This window comes from Anolis carolinensis, chromosome 1 (genome assembly GCF_035594765.1).
Source record: "Anolis carolinensis isolate JA03-04 chromosome 1, rAnoCar3.1.pri, whole genome shotgun sequence".
In the NCBI taxonomy this organism is placed as follows: domain Eukaryota; kingdom Metazoa; phylum Chordata; class Lepidosauria; order Squamata; family Dactyloidae; genus Anolis; species Anolis carolinensis.
Window position 1 is genome coordinate 361,690,418 of NC_085841.1, and position 20,865 is coordinate 361,711,282.

Here is a 20,865-nt window from a genome sequence, read left to right on the forward strand (position 1 = left end):
GAGGTGTTAGCTCGGTCTGATTGTTTTCTGTCTGGAATTCTCCTGTCTGGAATTCTCCTGTCTTGTGAGCGTTGATTTGTATTTATTGTCCTGATTTTAGAGATTATATTGTTTTGTTTTCTTATTAGAACGGTTTTTGGGGTTTTGCGGGTCCCGGTTCCGTTTTGGGGGTTCAATTGTGTTGTATGAACCTTGAGGCAAGGCTTCTGCGTTGTGTTGTCAAGTTTGGTGTTTCTGGGTTGCGTAGTTGTGTTGTTATAGTCACGGCGCAAATAACTTTACCTTTTTATATAGATAGATAGATATAGATATATATACATACATACACACACACACACACACACACATCTCCTTTGGTCCATCAAGGTGAATTTGACATTCCTCCGCCGCCAAGAATGGCATTACGCCTTGCAATCAGCCTGAGTAACTGAAATAATAATTAGTCTGAACATTTTGCTCTATTTTTAGGCTGCGTTACTCAGCTCTTTAGCTTGCCTTGCTTTTGTACTTGCCAGATGAACGTTTCTATGTTCAGCAAAGCAAGTGTGCTGGATGAGGATGCGAGCAAGGAAATCTTCATTCCCACCTGAGAGAGCATCAAAGAATCAGAAGGGACCCCCAAAGGCCAGCCAGTCCAGCCTCCTTCTGTAATGTAATAAGGCACAATCAAAGCCTTTCAGACAGACTCCAAGGCAGTAGCATATTCAATGGTCAAACAGCTCTTACTTTAACTATAGTCCACTACTATGAAGACTGTAAGGCAGGGGTTCCCAAACTAAGGCCCGGGGGCCGGATGCGGCCCTCCAAGGTCATTGACCTGGCCCCTGTCCTAAACTTTAGACTTAGGGTGGTTGACCTAAGTCTACCTGGTCTTTGGAGGTCTCTGTGCTTACCTATGGTCTTATGAGATCATTGAGATGGTTTTTGAAGGTCTCTTTGCTTAGCTACGGCCTTATGAGATCATCTAGATGGCTTTTGGAGGTTACTTTTCTTACCTATGGTCCTATGAGACCGTCTAGATGGCCTTTGAGGGTCCCTTTCCTTACCTATGGTCTCCTGATGGCCTGATGAGATCATCTAGATGGCCTTTGAGGGTCTCTTTCCTTACTTATGGTCTTATGAGACCATCTAGATCAGGGGTCCCCAAACTTTTTAAGCCGAGGGCCGGTCCACAATCCTTCAGACTGTTGAGGGGCCAGATCATCATTTAAAAAAAAATACAAACAAATTCTGATGCACATTGCACATGTCTTATTTGTAGTGCAAAAACAACAACAAGAAGAACAATGAAAAAACAATACAATATTTAAAAATAAAAATAATTTTAGCCAATATACATTTATCAGGATTTCAATGGGAAGTGTGCTTCTGCTTCTGGCCAATGAGATAGTCAAGTTAATTAGGGTTGTTGTTGTTGTGTGCCTTCAAGTCATTTCAGACTTCAGACTAAGTCTAAAATGTATTTATTTATTATGTATTTATTTACTGCATTTATTTACTACATTTGTATCACACCCTTCTCACCCCAAAGGGGACTCAGAGTGGCTTTCAAATTATATGTACATACAATATATTATTTTATTAGAATAGCACACTATTAGCATTATATATTACTTTATTGAACTATACCACTATACTATAATATTATTAGTAATATTATATGTAATAAAGAATATATAATTAATATTATTATATGGTATTATTATTAGTGTTATTTTGTATTACATTATAATATTATTATCAATATTATATGTATATACAATATATTATATTATAAAACTGAGGGCGGGGGCCAGGTAAATGACCTCGGAGGGCCGCATCCGGCCCCCGGGCCTTAGTTTGGGGACCCCTGATCTAGATGCTCTTTGAAGGTCTCTTTGCTTACCTATGGTCTTATGAGATCATCTAGGTCAGCGATCCCCAAACTAAGGCCCATGGGCCGGATGCAGCCCTCGAGGGTCATTGACCTGGCTTCTGTCCTAAACTTTAGACTTAGGGTTGGCCTAAGTCTGAAATGACTTGAAGGCACACAACAACAACAATCCTAATTTTGGACCATTTCATAGTCCGGCCCCCCAACAGTCTGAAGGACCATGAACAGGCCCTCCACTTAAAAAGTTTGAGGACCCCTGCTGTAAGGTAAACCAGAATAAAACTGCAGGTATGCTTGAGTCCCCTACTACTTCCAACTTTTTATAAATTGAGAAAGTGAAACGTACATCCCACACAGAAATAAGACCTTAAAGGCTTCTTTTCCATCGCAAGTCACTCTTCTCTGAATTCCATGTCGGCAAGCATCAAAACCTCCCAGGAAATCCAGTTCAACTCTGTTATGACACTTCGCCTCATTACAGCTTTTGACATGTTTATTCCCAAGTCAATCTCTTTCAACCTAAGGGCATATGTTCCCTTGCAAAACTCTGTACATTGGAGGCTTAGTATTAAAATGTTAAATAAACCCAGGCTACGCCGGCTGAGGATTATGGGAACTGAGGTCCAAATAAAGTAGCTTTTCCAAGCTCTACGGGTGAATTTACACGGTGGAATCCATGCAGTTTGACATCACTTTAACGGTCATGGTTCTAGACTATGGAAGATTGGGATGAATAGTTTTCCCAGGTCTCTGACAAAGTGTGTTGGTGCCTCAACAAACTACAATTCCCAGGGTTGCATACCATTGAAGCCATGGCAGCTAAAGTGGAATCAAACTGCATCAATTCTACAATGTAGATCAGAGCTTTCCAACCATTTCATGTTGATGGCACACCTTTTCAACAGGGATCATTTTGCAACACAGTAATTCAGTTTTACTAGCAGACAAACCCCTTATAAGAGATACGAACAAATGGATACATTGTAAATAACATAAGGTATGGGGACACAATGTATCTCGTGAAAACCTTTCTACACAAATACACATACATGTATATATTATTTATTGCTTATTTTACATAGCTTCCAAGTTATTTTGCTCACGCAACACACCGACACACTGCAGCCGACACACAAATGTGTCACGACACACAGTGTAAAGTGAAAGAAACTCCAGAAAATATATATTGTTTTGCACCAGTCCCACCTGAAATGTATGGGAACCAGAGTTTGTAAATAATGCCCTAGGAAAAATACCATTGTTTGTAACATGCATCTTATTCCATGTTGGTGATACACTTTTTAGACATGCATCATTTGGCGACACAGTAATCTAGTTTTACTAGCAAAACCCAAGTTAGAAACATCTGACTTACAAACAACTCATGCCTAGATTCCAACAGACCACACAACTTCTAAGGATGCTTGCCACAGATGTGGGTGAAACGTCAGGAGGAAATGCTTCTAGAACGTGGCCCGGAAAACTCACAGCAACCCAGTGATTCAGGCCATAAAAGCCTTTGACAACACAAACAACTCACAATTAAGAAGTTACACTCCAATATATATATACAGTAGAGTTTCACTTATCCAACACTCGCTTATCCAACGTTCTGGATTATCCAACGCATTTTTGTAGTCAATGTTTTCAATACATTGTGATATTTTGGTACTAAATTTGTAAATACAGTAATTACTACATAGCATTACTGTGTATTGAACTACGTTTTCTGTCAAATTTGTTGTATAACATGATGTTTTGGTGCTTAATTTGTAAAATCATAGTCTAATTTGATTTTTAATAGGCTTTTCCTTAATCCCTCCTTATTATCCAACATATTCGCTTATCCAACGTTCTGCCGGCCCGTTTATGTTGGCTAAGTGAGACTCTACTGTATATAGGTAAAGGTTTCCCCTGATGTTAAGTCCAGTTGTGTCCTACTCTGGGTGTTGGTGCTCATCTCCATTTCTAAGCTGAAGAGCCAGCGTTGTGCATAGACACCTCCAAGGTCATGTAGCTGGCATGACTGCATGGAGCGCTGTTACCTTCCAGCTGGAACGGTACCTATTAATCTACTCACATTTGCATGTTTTCGAACTGCAAGATTGGCAGGAGCTGGGGCTAACAGCGGGCGCTCATTCTGCTCCCGGGATTTGAACCTGGGACCTTTCGGTCTGCAAGTTCAGCAGCTCAGCACTTTAACACACTGTGCCACCAGGGGCCCCATATATATATATATATATATATATATATATATATATATATATATATATATGGAGTTATATGTGGACCAAGGTCACAACAACATCTGTTATAGAACTCCAATATGCCGGTGATAATGTAGTCTGTGCGCATTCAGAAGAAGACCTACAAGTCACTTTGCACATGCATACAAGAAAACCAAAGTGCTCTTCCAGCAGTCACCAGCCAATCCCCCTGCAATGCCAGGAATACAGCTTAATCGTGTAATGTTAGAAAATGTTGACCATTTCCGCTTTCTTGGCGGCCACCTCTTCACAAAAGTCAACATTGACACTGAAATACAACACCGCCTGAGCTCTGCGAGTGCAGCATTCTTCCGAATGAAGAAGAGCGTTTGAGAATTGGACATCTATAGAGATACCAAGACGCTTGTTTATAAAACTACTAGCTGTGCATGGCTCATGGGAATCCTTTGTTGGCCAGGTGGAATAGCAGTGAATAGCCTTGCCATCTCAAAGCCTGGCCGTTTTCTTTTCTTGGGAATCCTTGTTTGGATTCCCATAAGCCACAGCAACGCGTGGCCGGGCTCAGCTAGATTTTATATACAGTAGAGTCTCACCTATCCAACACTCACTTATCCAATGTTCTGGATTATCCAATGCATTTTTGTAGTCGATGTTTTGAATAAATCGTGATATTTTGATGCTAAATTTGTTAATACAGTAATTACTACACAGCATTATTTCGTATTTAACTACTTTTTCTGTCAAATTTGTTGAATAACATTATAATGTATAACATTTGTAAAATCATAACCTAATTTGATGTTTAATAGGCCTTTCCTTAATTCACACTCAACTCCTGGAACGATTCCATCAACGTTGCCGCCGAAAAATCCTGCAAATCTCTTGGGAAGACAGAAGCAAAGCATTGAAATGATGATCCTATGTTATCAACTCCGTTGAACTGGCCACGTTGTCCAAATGCCCGATCACCATCTCCCAAAGCAGTTACTGTACTCCCAACTCAAGAATGGAAAGTGGAATGTTGTTGGACAGGAAAAGAGATTGAAAGGTGGGCGTAAAGACAACCTTAAAAACTGTGGCATATACACCAAGAACTGGGAAGCCCTGGACCTTGAGCGCTCTAATTGGAGGTCAGCTGCGACCAGCAGTGCTGTGGAGTTCGAAGAGGCATGAATGGAGGGAGAAAGGTGCCAAGAGGAGGAAGGCTTGTCAAGAAGGCGTGACCGGGACCACCTTCCACCTGGAAACCAATGTCCTCACTGTGTGTGGAAGAACATGTGGGTCAACATGTGGGAAGAACAGGTGGGTCTCCACAGCCACCTACATATCCAACTCCAAGACATTACACTTGGAAGGCCGTCATACTTGGACGAGTGACCCGAAGAAGAAGAAGAAGAAGAAGAAGAAGAAGAAGAAGAAGAAGAAGAAGAAGAAGAAGAAGAAGAAAGATGTGGAGTTACACTTGCGAAATGTCCCTGCTCCAACTAACATACAAATTCAACATAAGGACAAACTTCCAGGACCTATCTTGTTCCTAACTGGACTGCTTTGGAGGCTTCTTGTTATGTTTATGTGATACACCAACTAACATACAAATTCAACATAAGGACAAACGAGTGATCCGAAGAAGAAGAAGAAGAAGAAGAAGAAGAAGAAGAAGAAGAAGAAGAAGAAGAGGAAGAAGAAAGATGTGGAGTTACACTTGCGAAATGTCCCTGCTCCAACTAACATACAAATTCAACGTAAGGACAAACTTCCAGGACCTATCTTGTTCCTAACTGGACTGCTTTGGAGGCTTCTTGTTATGTTTATGTGACACACCAACACTTTGCAGCCGGCACACAACTAACGTGTCGCAACACAGTTTGGGAAGCTCTGGCGTAGATGCACCCATGGTTATTTTATTTTATTTCCTATGTGTAGGAGCTGGAATATGTCAGTCCCGGCGGCTGCAACTGGGATCCCAGACAGAGCTCTCTCTGTGTTGCGCCAGAGGAAAGAATGCCGGGTGTTCTTCCAGTCCCGTTTTTTCCGGAGGCCAAGCCTCCAAGGCGCTCTCTTTTTTTTCACTGCTTTTTTGGCAGCTGTTGCTGGTGCCATTTGACGGAGGTGGCCTCGACCGACCGAATCTTGCAAGGCCTAGAAGCCTCTCCGCCGAAGAATTCTGGTTTCAAATGGGAAGAAAACAAAGCCGGGCCCCATTCCAGGGCAGCTGGTGGCCGAGAGGAGGAGAAACCTTACTGGGAATTGGGCATTTCCTTATATAGTTTGCACAAGGAAGAGCTCGGCAGAGTGTGTTTTCATCCAGTCTCATCTTAAATAAGAGTCCAATTTATTAATAGCAGTAGTAGTAAGACTACTACTACTAGTAGTGGAAGCATCTTAATACTACTAGTAGTAATATTAATACTATTGGTAAAAGCAGAAGCAATATTAATGCTGCCATTCGTACAGTAGAGTCTCACTTATCCAAGCTAAACAGGCCGGCAGAAGCTTAGACAAGCAAATATCTTGGATAATAAGGAGAGATTAAGGAAAAGCCTATTAAACTTCAAATTAGGTTATGATTTTACAAATTAAGCACCAAAACATCATGTTTTACAACAAATTTGACAGAAAAAGCAGTTCAGTACACAGTAATGTTATGTTGTAATTACTGTATTTACAAATTTAGCACCAAAATATCATGATATATTGAAAACATTGGCTACAGAAATGGCTTGGATAATTCAGAAACTTGGATAAGCGAGGCTTGGATAAGTTAGACCCTACTGTAATACTAACACTATTAGCAGAAGCAGAAGCAATATTAATATTATTAATACTAATAGTAATACCAATACCTTACTGGGAATTGGGATTTCCTTATATAGTTTGCACAAGGAAGAGCTTGGCGGAGTGTGTTTTCATCCAGTCTCATCTTAAATAAGGATCCAATTTATTAATAGGAGTAGTAGTAAAACTACTACTAGTAAGAGTGGAAGCATTTTAATACTACTAGTAGTAATGTTAATACTATTATTAAAAGTAGAAGCAATTTTAATGCTACCAGCAGTAATACTAACACTATTATTAGCCGAAGCAGAAGCAATATTAATACTATTAATACTAATACTTTACTAGGAATTTGGCATTTCCTTATATAGTTTGCACAAGGAAGAGCTCTGTGGAGTGTTTTCATCCAGTCTCATCTTAAATAAGAGTTAATAGCAGCAGTAGTAATGCTACTACCAACAGTAGCAGAAGCATTTCAATACTACTACTACTAGTAATATTAATACTATTAGTCACAATACAAGCAATTTTAATACTACCACTAATACTAGCACTATTATTAGCAGAAGTAGAAGCAATATTAAAACTACTATTAATACTAATACAATTATTAGTAGAAGTTAAAGTGATATTGATACTACTAGTAGTACTAATGCTACTATTACGTAATATTATGTCCCCTGGGCAACGTCCTTGCAGACAGCTAATTCTCTCACTCCAGAAGCAACTTTGGTTGCTCCTGACACAATAAAAAAAAAGAGAAGTCAAAACAATATCAATACCACTATTGCTAGAAGTATTATTATGTTTAAGTTTATTTACACCCCACTTTTTCTCTACATATGGAGACTCAAAACAGCCTAATAGTATTACTAATCGTGGTACAAGTAATACTACTATCATTATTAGTAATACTACTACTATTATTACTATTAGTAGAAGTAATACTAACACTATTATATTTAACACTACTATACCAGCAGTAGATGTAATATTAACACTGTTGCTATTATTCGTAGTAATACTATTATTATTAGTAAAGGTAATGTTAATACTATTATTTGTAATAATAATACTATTCTCAGTGGAAGTATTAATACAGTAGAGTCTCACTTATCCAACGTAAACGGGCCAGCAGAACATTGGATAAGCGAATATGTTGGATAATAAGGAGGGATTAAGGAAAAGCCCATTAAACATAAATTACATTATGATTTTACAAATTAAGCACCAAAACATCACGTTAGACAACAAATTTGACAGAAAACGTAGTTCAATACGCAGTAATGCTATGTAGTAATTACTGTATTTACGAATTTAGCACCAAAATATCACAATGTATTGAAAACATTGACTACAAAAATGGCTTGAATAATCCAGAACCTTGGATAAGCGAGGCTTGGATAAGTGAGACTCTACTGTATTATTATTAGAAGTAATATTAATATTATTATTAGCAGCAGTAGTAATAATAATAATAAAAATATCAATACTATTATCATTATTATAATTAGTAGTAGAAATATTAATACAATTATTAGTAGAAGCAATAGTAATCATCATAATCATAATTATCTGTACTTGCATTTCCTAAATGAGGAAACTACCAGGGCGCATCTACACTACAAATTGTGCAGTTTGATACCACTTCACCCACCATGGCTCAGTGATATGAACCCTGGGAGTTGTAGTTTTCCAAGATATTCTCTGCCAAATAATGCTTATAGCTTTGGCCAAACTACAACTCCCTTGAAATGAGCCATGGCAGCTCAAGTGGTGTCAAACTGCATTCATTCCCCAGTGCAGGCACCTCCTTGGCCTCTTTTGATGGAAGGTTGTTGTCAGTATTGAGACACTCCTTGGATTTCACTCAAATACCTTTTTTTGAAAAAAAAATTATACTGCTTCTGTTCTGCAAGGGCAGGATATTTTTTGTTCAAAGGAAAAGAAAACATATTTCTCATTTTTATGGTCACTCCTCAAAGCAACTAGGTGTAGCAAAGCTTTCTGCCTCTCCGCCGTTTTTCAAAAACGTACCTGATTTACAACGTAAACATGGCTGATATCGGGCTTTAAAATCAATAGGTTCATTGTCTCCGTCTTTCCAAAATGTTTAGGAATGCAGCTGTAAACACAGTGCCTCTGTGCATGTGCAGACACAACCCTTCCTCAGCAGACAAAAACAAGTATTTGACACAGTTTGACACCACTTTGATTGCCATGGCTCAAGGCAACAGAATGATGGGATTTGTGGTTTATTTTTCCTAATAGCTAGCAATTTTATCTTGATACCAAAGAATGCCTTAGCTTTTCATAGCATCCTAGAAATGGAAGAGACTGAAATGTTATTTTGTACACAACCATTAAAAGTATCAGGGAATGACAGAAATGTATGTTGGAAGGGACCACAAAGTCCATCTGGCCCTACCGCGTTGCGCCATACAATCAAAGCACTCCTGACAGATGGCCATCTATCTTCTGTGCAAAGCAAGCGGATTTCTAAGAAGTAGAAAAGAACTCTTACCACCAGGAAGTTCTTCCTAATGCAGAACTTTCCAAACTTTTCATGCATCCTTTTGCGACACAGTAATTCTGTTTTATTGACAAACTAGAAGTTAAACCGGGCTGTGGCGCAGCTGGCTAGTAACCAGCTGCAATAAATCACTACTGACCGAGAGGTCATGAGTTCGAAGCCCGGGTCGGGTTAAGCCCCCGACCATTAAATAGCCCGGCTTGCTGTTGACCTATGCAGCCCCGAAAGACAGTTGCATCTGTCAAGTAGGGAAAATTAGGTACGCTTTATGCGGGAGGCTAATTTAACTAATTTACAACATCATAAAACTGCCAGCAAAACACGAGGAAAGGAATGAGGAAGTACAGCCACTAGTGGACAGTGAAGCAACAGCTCCCCCTGTGGCCGGAATCGTGAAGCTAGAAAAAAATGTTAAATGCCTCTGTGTCTGTCTATATATGTTGTTTGTCTGTTGGCATTGAATGTTTGCCATATATGTGTTCATTGTAATCCGCCCTGAGTCCCCTTCGGGGTGAGAAGGGCGGAATATAAATACTGTAAATAATAAATAAATAAACAAACCCCTTACAAACATTTCATACTATTTAATATATATATTAAATAATGCACAAGACATATAAGTTTCATTTAATGAATAATATATATGTTTCATTTACCGAATAAATGAGATTTGGGCATTTTTCCTTTACACTTCTTACGTGCATATGCTCAAAAAATGCTCAAAGTCAGAACGACTATAAAACAAAACTGCACCCTAGTTCAATGTGGCACTCTCCACTCCGCAAGGTGACTGGATCAATCAAACCTGTTGTAATGATCTCTTACCTTTCGGCGTTTGATTGGATTTTTAAAAACTGAAGGTTTTTGAGCTAGTTAATCAAAGGGAACAGGAGCAAGTCCCAACACTACAGTTGATTCTTGTGCCATTTCATCTGTAGCAGCTCCATGGGGTTCATCACAAACGTCATTGTCAACAGATTTTCTAAATTAGAAGCTTATCCGTTTTAGTGGCAATTATTGCGACTCAATCAAGACACTGTGCAAATTATAAAAATTATAACAGTACAGTACTCACACTTGGACAGTACTAGCTGTTGTTTGTGGGGTCGGAGGTGAGTATTTTTCACCCGACACACTAGTGTGTTCCGACACATAGTTTGGAAAGCTCTGTCCTAATGTTTAGGAAGAATCCTTTATTCCGGCAGCTTGAATCCATTGCTAAGTGTCCTCGTCTCTCGAAAACTCGCCAACTCCCTATTCAATATGACATGCACTCAAAGTATTTAAAAGTCTCTATCATGTACCTTGGAGCCCCCGATGGCGCAGCGGGTTAAACAGCTGAGCTGCTGAACTCGCTGTCTGAAAGGTTGGCGGTTCGAATTCGGGGAGTGGGGTGAGCTCCCGTTGTTAGCCCCAGCTTCTGCCAACCAAGCAGTTCAAAAACATGCAAATGTGAGTAGATCAATAGGTACCGCTCTGGCGGGAAGGTAACAGTGCTCAATGCAGCCACATGACCTTGGAGGTGTCTATGGACAACACCGGCTCTTCGGCTTAGAAATGGAGATAAGCACCAACCCCCAGAGTTGGACACAACTAGACTTAGCGTCAGAGGATAAACCTTTACCTTTACCTATCATGCACCTTCTCAATATTTTTTTTTCTCCAGGCTAAACATACCCAACTGATTAAACCTCTCATAGGACAAAAGTTTCCAAACTTTTGATCATTTCGGTCTCTCTTCTCCAGACACCTTCCATCTTGTCCATATCCTTCTTGAATTGCAATGCCCAGGACTAATCCAGGTGAGGTCTGTTCAAAGTAGAATCAAGTGGGATTATTAGTTACCTAGATCTAAACACTATATTCTTATTGAATATATCCTACTGACAACCACAGAATTAAACCGAAGGCCCAATAACTGCACAATTATGTTATTGAAAACTGTTTTGAATACAGTTTTGCAAACTCACCTAATAAACACATCTACTGTACCTAAAGGCATATGTATAAATGATCTGGGTGGCCCTGTGGTCTCTTCCAACTCGATTATTATAATAAGCCATATCTCAGGATTCCTTGCCAATATCTCTTCTAAGAGGTCACCTTATATGTCCAATATTTATTTATTTATTTATTTATTTATTTACAGCATTTATATTCCGCGCTTCTCACCCCGAAGGGGACTCAGGGCGGATCACATTACATATATAGGCAAACATTCAATGCCTTTTAACATAGGACAAAGACAAGACAAACACAGGCTCCGAGCGGGCCTCGAACTCATGACCTCCTGGTCAGAGTGATTCATTGCAGCTGGCTGCAGCTGGCTTGCTCTCCAGCATGCGCCACAGCCCGGGTCATGGTCATCTCTTCTTAATAATGTAGGATCCCTGCTATGAGTTTTCAATAAACAATAAGATGTTACTGCAGCAGCTTTCAATAACTTTACAAATATTATGATAACTATTTTGACCCCTAAGCATGGCTTTCTTAGAAGGAAATTCCTCAAAAAAGGAGGCCACAACTGAGAAGTCTCAGCTTTCTCCGCATTGGCTCAGAGATAGATATTCCCCAGCAATTCTCCCCATAGCTAACAATTCTTAATATTTTGCAAGGCACCAACAGGCACCTACAGGCTGTTAGGAATTGTGGGAGTTTACGCCCAAAACACCGGGAAGGCCCAAGTTTGCCCACGCCTGGTGTAGACACATCTCTAGACACCATTTAGCCCTCTTCGTGTAGATCTAAATGTGTATTATCAACAGGAGAGTTTAAGCATACAAAAATGTGTCATTTTCACTCAATAGTTATGCACAATATGTAGGCTTTATGTATATTGGAAAAGACCTCATGGCCATTCAGTCCAACCCCCTGCCAAGAAGAAGGAAAAATGCATTCCTGGTCCTGGTGAAGGTGGCACAAAATAAGGGGAAGGGAAGAGGGGGAAAATGTATAACAATAATAACGATAATAATAATAATAATAATATAATATTGGCAATTAAGGCCAAGATCGAAAAATCAGCTGTTGACCCAAAATGCAGACTGTGCAAGGAAACCGACGAAACCATTGATCATATTCTCAGCTGCTGTAAGAAAATTGCACAGACAGACTACAAACAGAGGCACAACTATGTGGCCCAAATGATTCATTGGAACTTATGCCTCAAGTACCACCTCCCAGCAGCAAAGAACTGGTGGGATCACAAACCTGCAAAAGTATTGGAAAATGAGCACGCAAAGATACTGTGGGACTTCAGAATCCAGACTGACAAAGTTCTGGAACACAACACACCAGACATCACAGTTGTGGAAAAGAAAAGGTTTGGATCATTGATGTCGCCATCCCAGGTGACAGTCGCATTGACGAAAAACAACTGGAAAAACTCAGCCGCTCTCAGGACCTCAAGATTGAACTTCAAAGACTCTGGCAGAAACCAGTACAGGTGGTCCCAGTGGTGATGGGCACATTGGGTGCCGTGCCAAAAGATCTCAGCCGGCATTTGGAAACAATAAACATTGACAAAATTACGATCTGCCAACTGCAAAAGGCCACCCTACTGGGATCTGTGCGCATCATCCGAAAATACATCACACAGTCCTAGACACTTGGGAAGTGTTCGACTTGTGATTTTGTGATATGAAATCCAGCATATCTATCTTGTTTGCTGTGTCATAATAAAATAAAATATAATAATAATAATAATAATAAATAAAACATGTATAAGTAGATAAAAAGGTGTAATGGAAAAGTCTAAAACTGATAAGAAATATGCATAAAGATCTTTTGATTCTGATTTTTCTTTATTGTTGGATTGCATACAATGTGATATGTCTGGGATACTGTAAAATGAGGAAAGAATGTATACTTATACATTTTGAATTATAAATTAATAATAATAATATTGAAAATAAAACATGTATAGGTAGATAAAGGGTGTGTAGTGGAGAGATGTATAGTGAAGTTGCAATGGAAAAGTTAAAAGACTGATGGGAAATATGCTTGGGGATGTTCTTGATTTTTTGTTGTTGTTGTTGTTGTTGGATTGTATGCAACGTGATGTGTTTGAGATATTGTAGAATGAGGAAAATGTGAGCTTGTACATTTGGATTGGAAAACTGCATTCAAAGCACCCCCGACAAATAGCCATCCATCCTCTGTTTAAAAGCCTCCAGAGAAGAAGCCTCCATCACACTCTGGGGCAGAGAGTTCCACTGCTGAACAGCTCTCACAGTTACAAAGTTCTTCCTAATGTTCAGGTGGAATCTCCTTTCCTGAAGTTTGAAGTCGTTGTTCCATGTCCTAGTCTCCAAAGCAGCAGAAAACAAGCTTGCTCCCTCCTCCTCAAGACTTCCCTTCACATCTTGATCCATGGCCCTCATCATGTCTCCTCTCAGCCTTTTCTTCTGCAGGCTAAACATGCCCAGCTTTTTAAGCCGCTCCTCATACAGCTTGTTCTCTAGACCCTTGATCATTTTAGTCGCCCTTCTCTGGACACATTCCAGCTTGTCAACATCTCCCTTCAATTGCGGTGACCAGTGTGATTCCAGGTGTGGTCTGACCAAGGCGGAAAAGAAGGGTAACATAACTTCCCTGGATCTAGCCACTATATTCCTATTTATGCAGGCTAAAATCTCATTGGCTTTTTTTAGCTACCATGTTACATTGTTGGCTCATGTTTTTCTTCATCAGGCTTTTGTGTGGTTGGCACTCACCTGTCAAGACGCACGCAGGATGAATAGATTTCGAAGCATAACTGCCATGAATCCGCTACTTGTAGTAATCTCTCCTTGGTGACACACTCAGTGTCTATCATTCAGAAACTCACACATGCACCAGAAGTTTTATAGACCACTCCAACAACCACCATGCCAGACTACACAGAGAAGCCATTGAAATCCACAAGCACGTGGACAATTTCAACAGAAAGGAGGAAACCATGAAAATGAACAAAATCCGGGTACCAGAGTTTAAAAAAAAACCCACCAGAATCAAGACAGAAAATAAAGAGACAGAAAGAAAAGAACTCCAGACAGCAAACAATCAAGTGCCAGCTAACATCTCCCAAATAGAGGATGCCTCCAGGCAACACAGGCCAGGCTACCTCTATGCAGATACCCTCACTGATTGACTTTATTTATTTATTTATTATTTTCTACATTTATATCCTGCTCTTCTCATCCCGGAGGGGACTCAGGACTTTGCAGCTTCATGGCTACTCAATGCTATTCAAGCTTGCTAATTGCAACATTGACACTTGCTTTAAACAGACAAGGATTTTTTCTTCCACCCTGGACATAATTCCACAGGTATATATTTGCCTCTCAATTTGCCTCATTGCTAACAGATCCTTTGAGCATACTTGCCACAGAGGCAGGCAAAACGTCAGGAGAGAATGCTACTGGGACATGGTCATACAGTTCAGAAAACTCACAGCAACCCAAAGGTGTCCCTATCCCAGCCACCAATTTAGGAGTATTTCAGATAAGGGATATATTGGGATTTGATAGAAGATGAACCCCTCTAAGGACAGGTTCTGGCACCTGGCATATGTTTTCGCTTATTTATTGATAATATTAATAAATATCCCAAATTCACGCAATCTTGGGGCAGTCTACAGTAAAACTGGTTGAAATGTTCTGAAAATGTAGTAATTGTGTAAACAGCCTGACAAGTTAAAGCAGGACAATAAAGCACCCCGAAAACATCAAGGCATTTGGAGATTGGGGTCGAAGCCAATTAGGTCTCCAAAGCTGTGTTTTTAATCTGGTGCCAGAATAACACCGGTGTAACTTTGGACACTGAAGACTACAACTCCCAGGAGTCCACAACATTGAGCCATGGCACTTAAAATGATGTCAAACTGCGTTAATTCCACAGTGCAGATGCATCCAAAGAGGAAGTGTTCCATAAAGAATATGTCACAGGAGCCGAAACCCTCTTGTGTCTTTCCAAAATGCATTGCTCCCTTGGCGAGATAGAACGCAGAGTCTCCATAAGATTTCAGGCTAGGGACAGGTAGGAATACATAGGAGGAGATAGTCCTTCAGGTATGAAATCACAACCCATTTTGAGTTTTGACCAGGCAACCCCTTTAAAGCCGATTTGAAAGGTTTTCCATGCAATCTTCCAGACAGCAACTTTTGCACTAGCTGCAGCCTCTGAACAGTCTTCAAGGGCATCCTCACATGAAATACATTGCAGTAGTCTAACTAGGAAATTCCTATAGGCAGCCCCTTGAGTTACAAACAGGGATGAGACAACAGGAAGCATGAGAAATCTCCCACTTGGAAGGGAAATCCACTCCTGGAAGAGTTATTGCCATTTGGGAAAGGTGCCTCCACTGAAGCTTTATCTCCAATCCTTGTTTCCGCAACAAGCCACATTTTTATCACAGGGAAGAGAAAGTGCGATGAAATCACTTCCACCTTCTCCATTGCTATAGATGCCACCACTTGCCAAGGTTATATGTTGTCTGTGAATGTGTCAGTGTATATATCTATCTATATATATAAAAGAGTGATGGCATCACAGCAGCGGACAAAACAACAAAAGTAAACACCCCACAACCTCGAAAATTGACAGCACAACCCCTCATCCATGCCTCTAGGTTGATACAACAAAAAGAAAAGAAAAATAAAGTCCTAATTAGAGGGAGAGGAATAATTGTTTTTATCCAATTGCTGCCAGTTAGAAGGCTCAGCTCTGTTCACTTGGTCCCCTAGCAACCCACTCAGCCCAGGGGACACTTTACCTTAACTACCACCAATTCCTCAATACTTTATTTCCCATACCACCATACTTCGCCACAGCAACGCGTGGCCGGGCACAGCTAGTATATATATATAAGGGTAATGAAATTTCGGCCTAGGACAAAACAACAAAACTACACATCCCAGAAACACTAAACTTGGCAGCACAACTCCTCATCCATGCCTCTACGTTCATACAACAAAAAGAAAAGAAAAATAAAGTCCTAATTAGAGGGAGAGGAATAATTGCTTTTAATCCAATTGCTTCCAGTTAGAAGGCTAAGCTCCGCCCACTTGGTCTCCTAGCAACCCACTCACCCCAGGGGACAGGCAGAGTTAGGCCTCACTTGGGCCTCTTCCACACTACCTATAAAATACAGATTATCTGATTTCCCATACCACCATACTTCACCACAGCAATGCGTGGCTGGGCACAGCTAGTCTATATATATAAAAGGGTAATGAAATTTCGACCTAGGACAAAACAACAAAACTACACATCCCAGAAACACTAAACTTGGCAGCACAACCCCTCATCCATGCCTCTATGTTCACACAACAAAAAACACCAGCTACTCCAGGCTTTGAGACTGCAAGGCTATTCACTGCTATTCCACCTGGCCAACAAAGGATTTCCATAAGCCACAGCAACGCGTGGCCGGGCAAAGCTAGTGTGTGTATATATTTGTGTGTGTGTGTATATATATACATATATATAGTACATACACACATACACATATCCAAACATAGACATATACAGTGGTCTCTTTATATCTTCTGGGGTTAGATTCCAGGACCCTTCATGAATACCCAGAATCCAAAGATGCTAAAATCCCATTATATGCAATGGTGTAATAAAATGGTGACCCTTACATAAAATGAAAATTCAGGTTTACTTTTTGGAATGTTAAAAAAAAATCAAGCTGTGATTGGTTGAATCTGTGGATACACAACCTGTGGATACAACGAGATGATACACATATATGCACCCATATGTACTGTTGAGCATCTTTTATCCAAAATGCTTAGTCTCAGAATTGTGTTTGGTTGAATCCATGGATACACAATCTGTGGAATTTGTGAGATGATACACATAGATGTACCTCTATGTGTATATGTGTGTGTGTGTGTGTGTATGTATGTATGTATGTATGTATAATCTCTACACACACACACACACACACACACACACACACACATGTTGAGCATCTCTTATCCAAAATGCTTAGTCTCAAAAGTGTTTTGGATTCCTTACACCCACCCAGGTTTTGGAAAACCCTATATTTGCATGTATGCAAAAATTGAGATATCTTGGGAATAGGAGCCAAGATTAAACACAAAATTCATGTATGTGTGGTATACACATCGTAACACACTGCCCACGTGTAATTCTATGCACAATATTTTAAACAGTTTTGTGCATGATACAAAGTTTATGTACACTGAAGCATCAGGAAGCAAAGGCATCACATGTGGACAATTTCGGAGCATTTTGGATTTCAGAATTCCAGATAAGGAGTGTTCAACCTGTGTATACATTGCTAAATAATCCCCGTGAAGCAACACTGAAAACACCCTAGTAAACGCCAAGCTTTCTTAAGCCTTTGGTGCCACCAAATAGACACTGATCTTTGACATCAGTCCCATGTACTGTGTTTCCCCGAAAATAAGACAGTGTCTTATATTAATTTTTGCTCCCAAAGATCTGCTAGGTTCTATTTTCAGGGGATGTCTTATTTTTCCATGAAGAAGAATTCATATTTATTGTTGAACAAAAAAATGAACATTTATTATATACTGTACAATAGTTGTCATCACAAACCAGCATAACCAGACAATCTGTGAATTCTATCAAGAATTTCTTGTTACTACCATTATTTCCATGTACAACAATCACCAAACCTGCATGCTCTGGTGTTCTGTTCAGCGGGCATGCTTCCAAATAAAAACTTTACTAGGTCTTACTTTCAGGGGAGGCCTTATATTTAGCATTTCAGCAAAACCCCTACTAGGTCTTATTTTCAGAGGAAGTCTTATTTTCAGGGAAACAGGGTAGTTAAAAAGAAGGCATCTCAACCTTTATGCATCAGTGCCAAATATCTGGACATGTGGGAGGACAGGTACCTGGAATATGATGGTGATGTGGAACCAATTTATTTTTATTTAGGTTGTTTTATTCTACCTTTCTTCCAATATAGGGACTCGAGTTGGTGGTTGCATAGCAGTTTGATTCTACCCTGTTTCCCCTAAAATAAGACATCCCCAGAAAATAAGACCTAGTAGAAGTTTTGCTGAATTGCTAAATATAAGGCCTCCCCCAAAAGTAAGACCTAACAAAGTTTTTTTTTTGGAAACATGCCCGCCAAACAGAACATTACAGGATGCAGGATCGGTAAACATACGTACCATAGATTGTTATACATGGGAATAATGGTACAGTAGAGTCTCACTTATCCAACATAAACGGGCTGGCAGAACGTTGGATAAGCGAATATGTTGGATAATAAGGAGAGATTAAGGAGAAGCCTATTAAACATCAAATTAGGTTATGATTTTACAAATTAAGCACCAAAACATCATGTTATACAACAAATTTGACAGAAAAAGTAGTTCAATACGCAGTAATGCTATGTAGTAATTACTGTATTTACGAATTTAGCACCAAAATATCACGATATATTGAAAACATTGACTACAAAAATGTGCTGGATAATCCAGAATGTTGGATAAGCGTTTGTTATACATGGGAATAATGGTACAGTAGAGTCTCACTTATCCAACATAAACGGGCTGGCAGAACGTTGGATAAGCGAATATGTTGGATAATAAGGAGAGATTAAGGAGAAGCCTATTAAACATCAAATTAGGTTATGATTTTACAAATTAAGCACCAAAACATCATGTTATACAACAAATTTGACAGAAAAAGTAGTTCAATACGCAGTAATGCTATGTAGTAATTACTGTATTTACGAATTTAGCACCAAAATATCACGATATATTGAAAACATTGACTACAAAAATGTGCTGGATAATCCAGAATGTTGGATAAGCGAGTGTTGGATAAGTGAGACTCTACTGTAGTAACAAGAAATTATTGATAGGATTCACAGTTTGTCTGGTTATGCTGGTTTGTGATGACAACTACTGTAGAGTATATAATCAATGTTCATTTTTTTGTTCAACAATAAATGTGAATTCTTCTTTATGGAAAAATAAGATATCCCCTGAAAATAAGCGCATCTTTGGGAACAAAAATTAATATAAGACACTGTCTTATTTTTGGGGAAACACGGTAGTTCCCATCATCCTAGCCAGCCTTGCCAAAGACAATCCAATTGTAGCTCAAAGACACCAACAGAGCCAAAGTTTTTCTTCTGATGACACACAATACAAAAAAAGAGAGAGAGAATGATTCTCATTTCCTCCAAGCACCGCCTTACAACTTTAGGAAGCCCAACCTTTAATGCACACAAGAGTTCCATTAATAACGACAAGACGTCTGATTCAGCATGTATTTATGCAGCGAGCGTACTGCCAATGCCACACACACACACCACGGCGGCGGCAGCAGCAGCTCCGGCTGAAAAGATATTTCCACCAAGGCTTCTTGTGAAAGGCGATATCCGAAGGGCTAAAAACTGACACCAGATAAATAAATGCACAAATGCTATGGGGGGTTTTAGAGGCTGGGAAATAGATCCTCGCCTTCCCTGTCCCCTTTTTAAAAAAGGAAAAGAATTATCTGGGTTTTAAGAGCTTTTTCCCCCCTCGCACGCATGCGACCAAAAAGGCAGAGCAACTGACACTGCCTTTAAAAAAAAAAAAGAAGCCTTAAAAATTCCAGACTCTACGTGATCTGACTTACTTATAGGGGCAGGAAGTTGCACTGGAGGCTGGAGAAAAAAGGAAAATGACTACCATTCACATCTCCAGAATCTGACACAGTAACAGACAAAAATAACATTCTTTCTTCCCTTTGGATGCAAACAGTTGCAAGATGCTTCCCAAATCAACGTTGTATTTCTTTTGCTTTGGGAAGGAGAATCCGTACCCACAGGTAGTAGCTCTGTTTCTCCCCCTTTTAAAAGCTAGGTTTGCACCATCCTTTTGGATAATCAATGCAGGCTTGGTAAAGGGATGGGATGCACCAAAGCAAAGGGAGGGTGGGAGCCAGCAAGGAAGGAAGGAAAGGAGGAGAGAGCCAAGGAAAAGAGCAACTTACCAGGGCTGTTGGCTTCATTTTCCAGAACGTGCAGCTCTGTGCAATCAGCCAGGGAATGCTCAAGGCAGAGTTGGAGGAATCGGGCCTGACTCCGGCTCACTCTTTTCAACAGGGAAAGCAAGGCCACGGTCTGCTCGCACTCGTTCCAGCCTTTGAACCAACCTGCCAAAACTCCCACCTGGTCTCGAAACATCATGGTTGCGTGCGGTATACCTCTTTAACAGCAGAAGAATAAACTCTTGTAGGTAGGAACAAATATCTTGGGAAGGTTTTGTTGTATCAAACCCCCACCCACCCACTCCCTTCTTCTTCTTCGTCCTCCTCCTCGTCCTCCAGTCTATATTACAATTATGGCACAAATGAGAGAGATGTGAGGTTGAGTTGGCTCTTCTTGGGCACACTTTGCCTTCTAAAAACCAGTAGTTGCTTACTTGAAATCCTTTCCAAAATGATGTTAACGGTGACACAGCACAAGGAAT

The 20,865-nt window shown here is 40.0% G+C and overlaps 1 protein-coding gene across 1 annotated transcript in view; it reads right to left on the reverse strand.

Annotated features, from left to right (window-relative positions):
• The window catches only part of samd4a (sterile alpha motif domain containing 4A), a 160,577-nt gene extending 139,992 nt beyond the window's left edge, over positions 1-20,585 (reverse strand). The window contains exon 1 of the mRNA XM_003227821.4: positions 20,387-20,585. Within this exon, the coding sequence (XP_003227869.3) occupies positions 20,387-20,582 (196 nt within the window). The 5' untranslated portion in view covers positions 20,583-20,585. The remainder of the gene's footprint in view (positions 1-20,386) is intronic.
• Between the last annotated feature and the right edge of the window lie 280 nt (positions 20,586-20,865).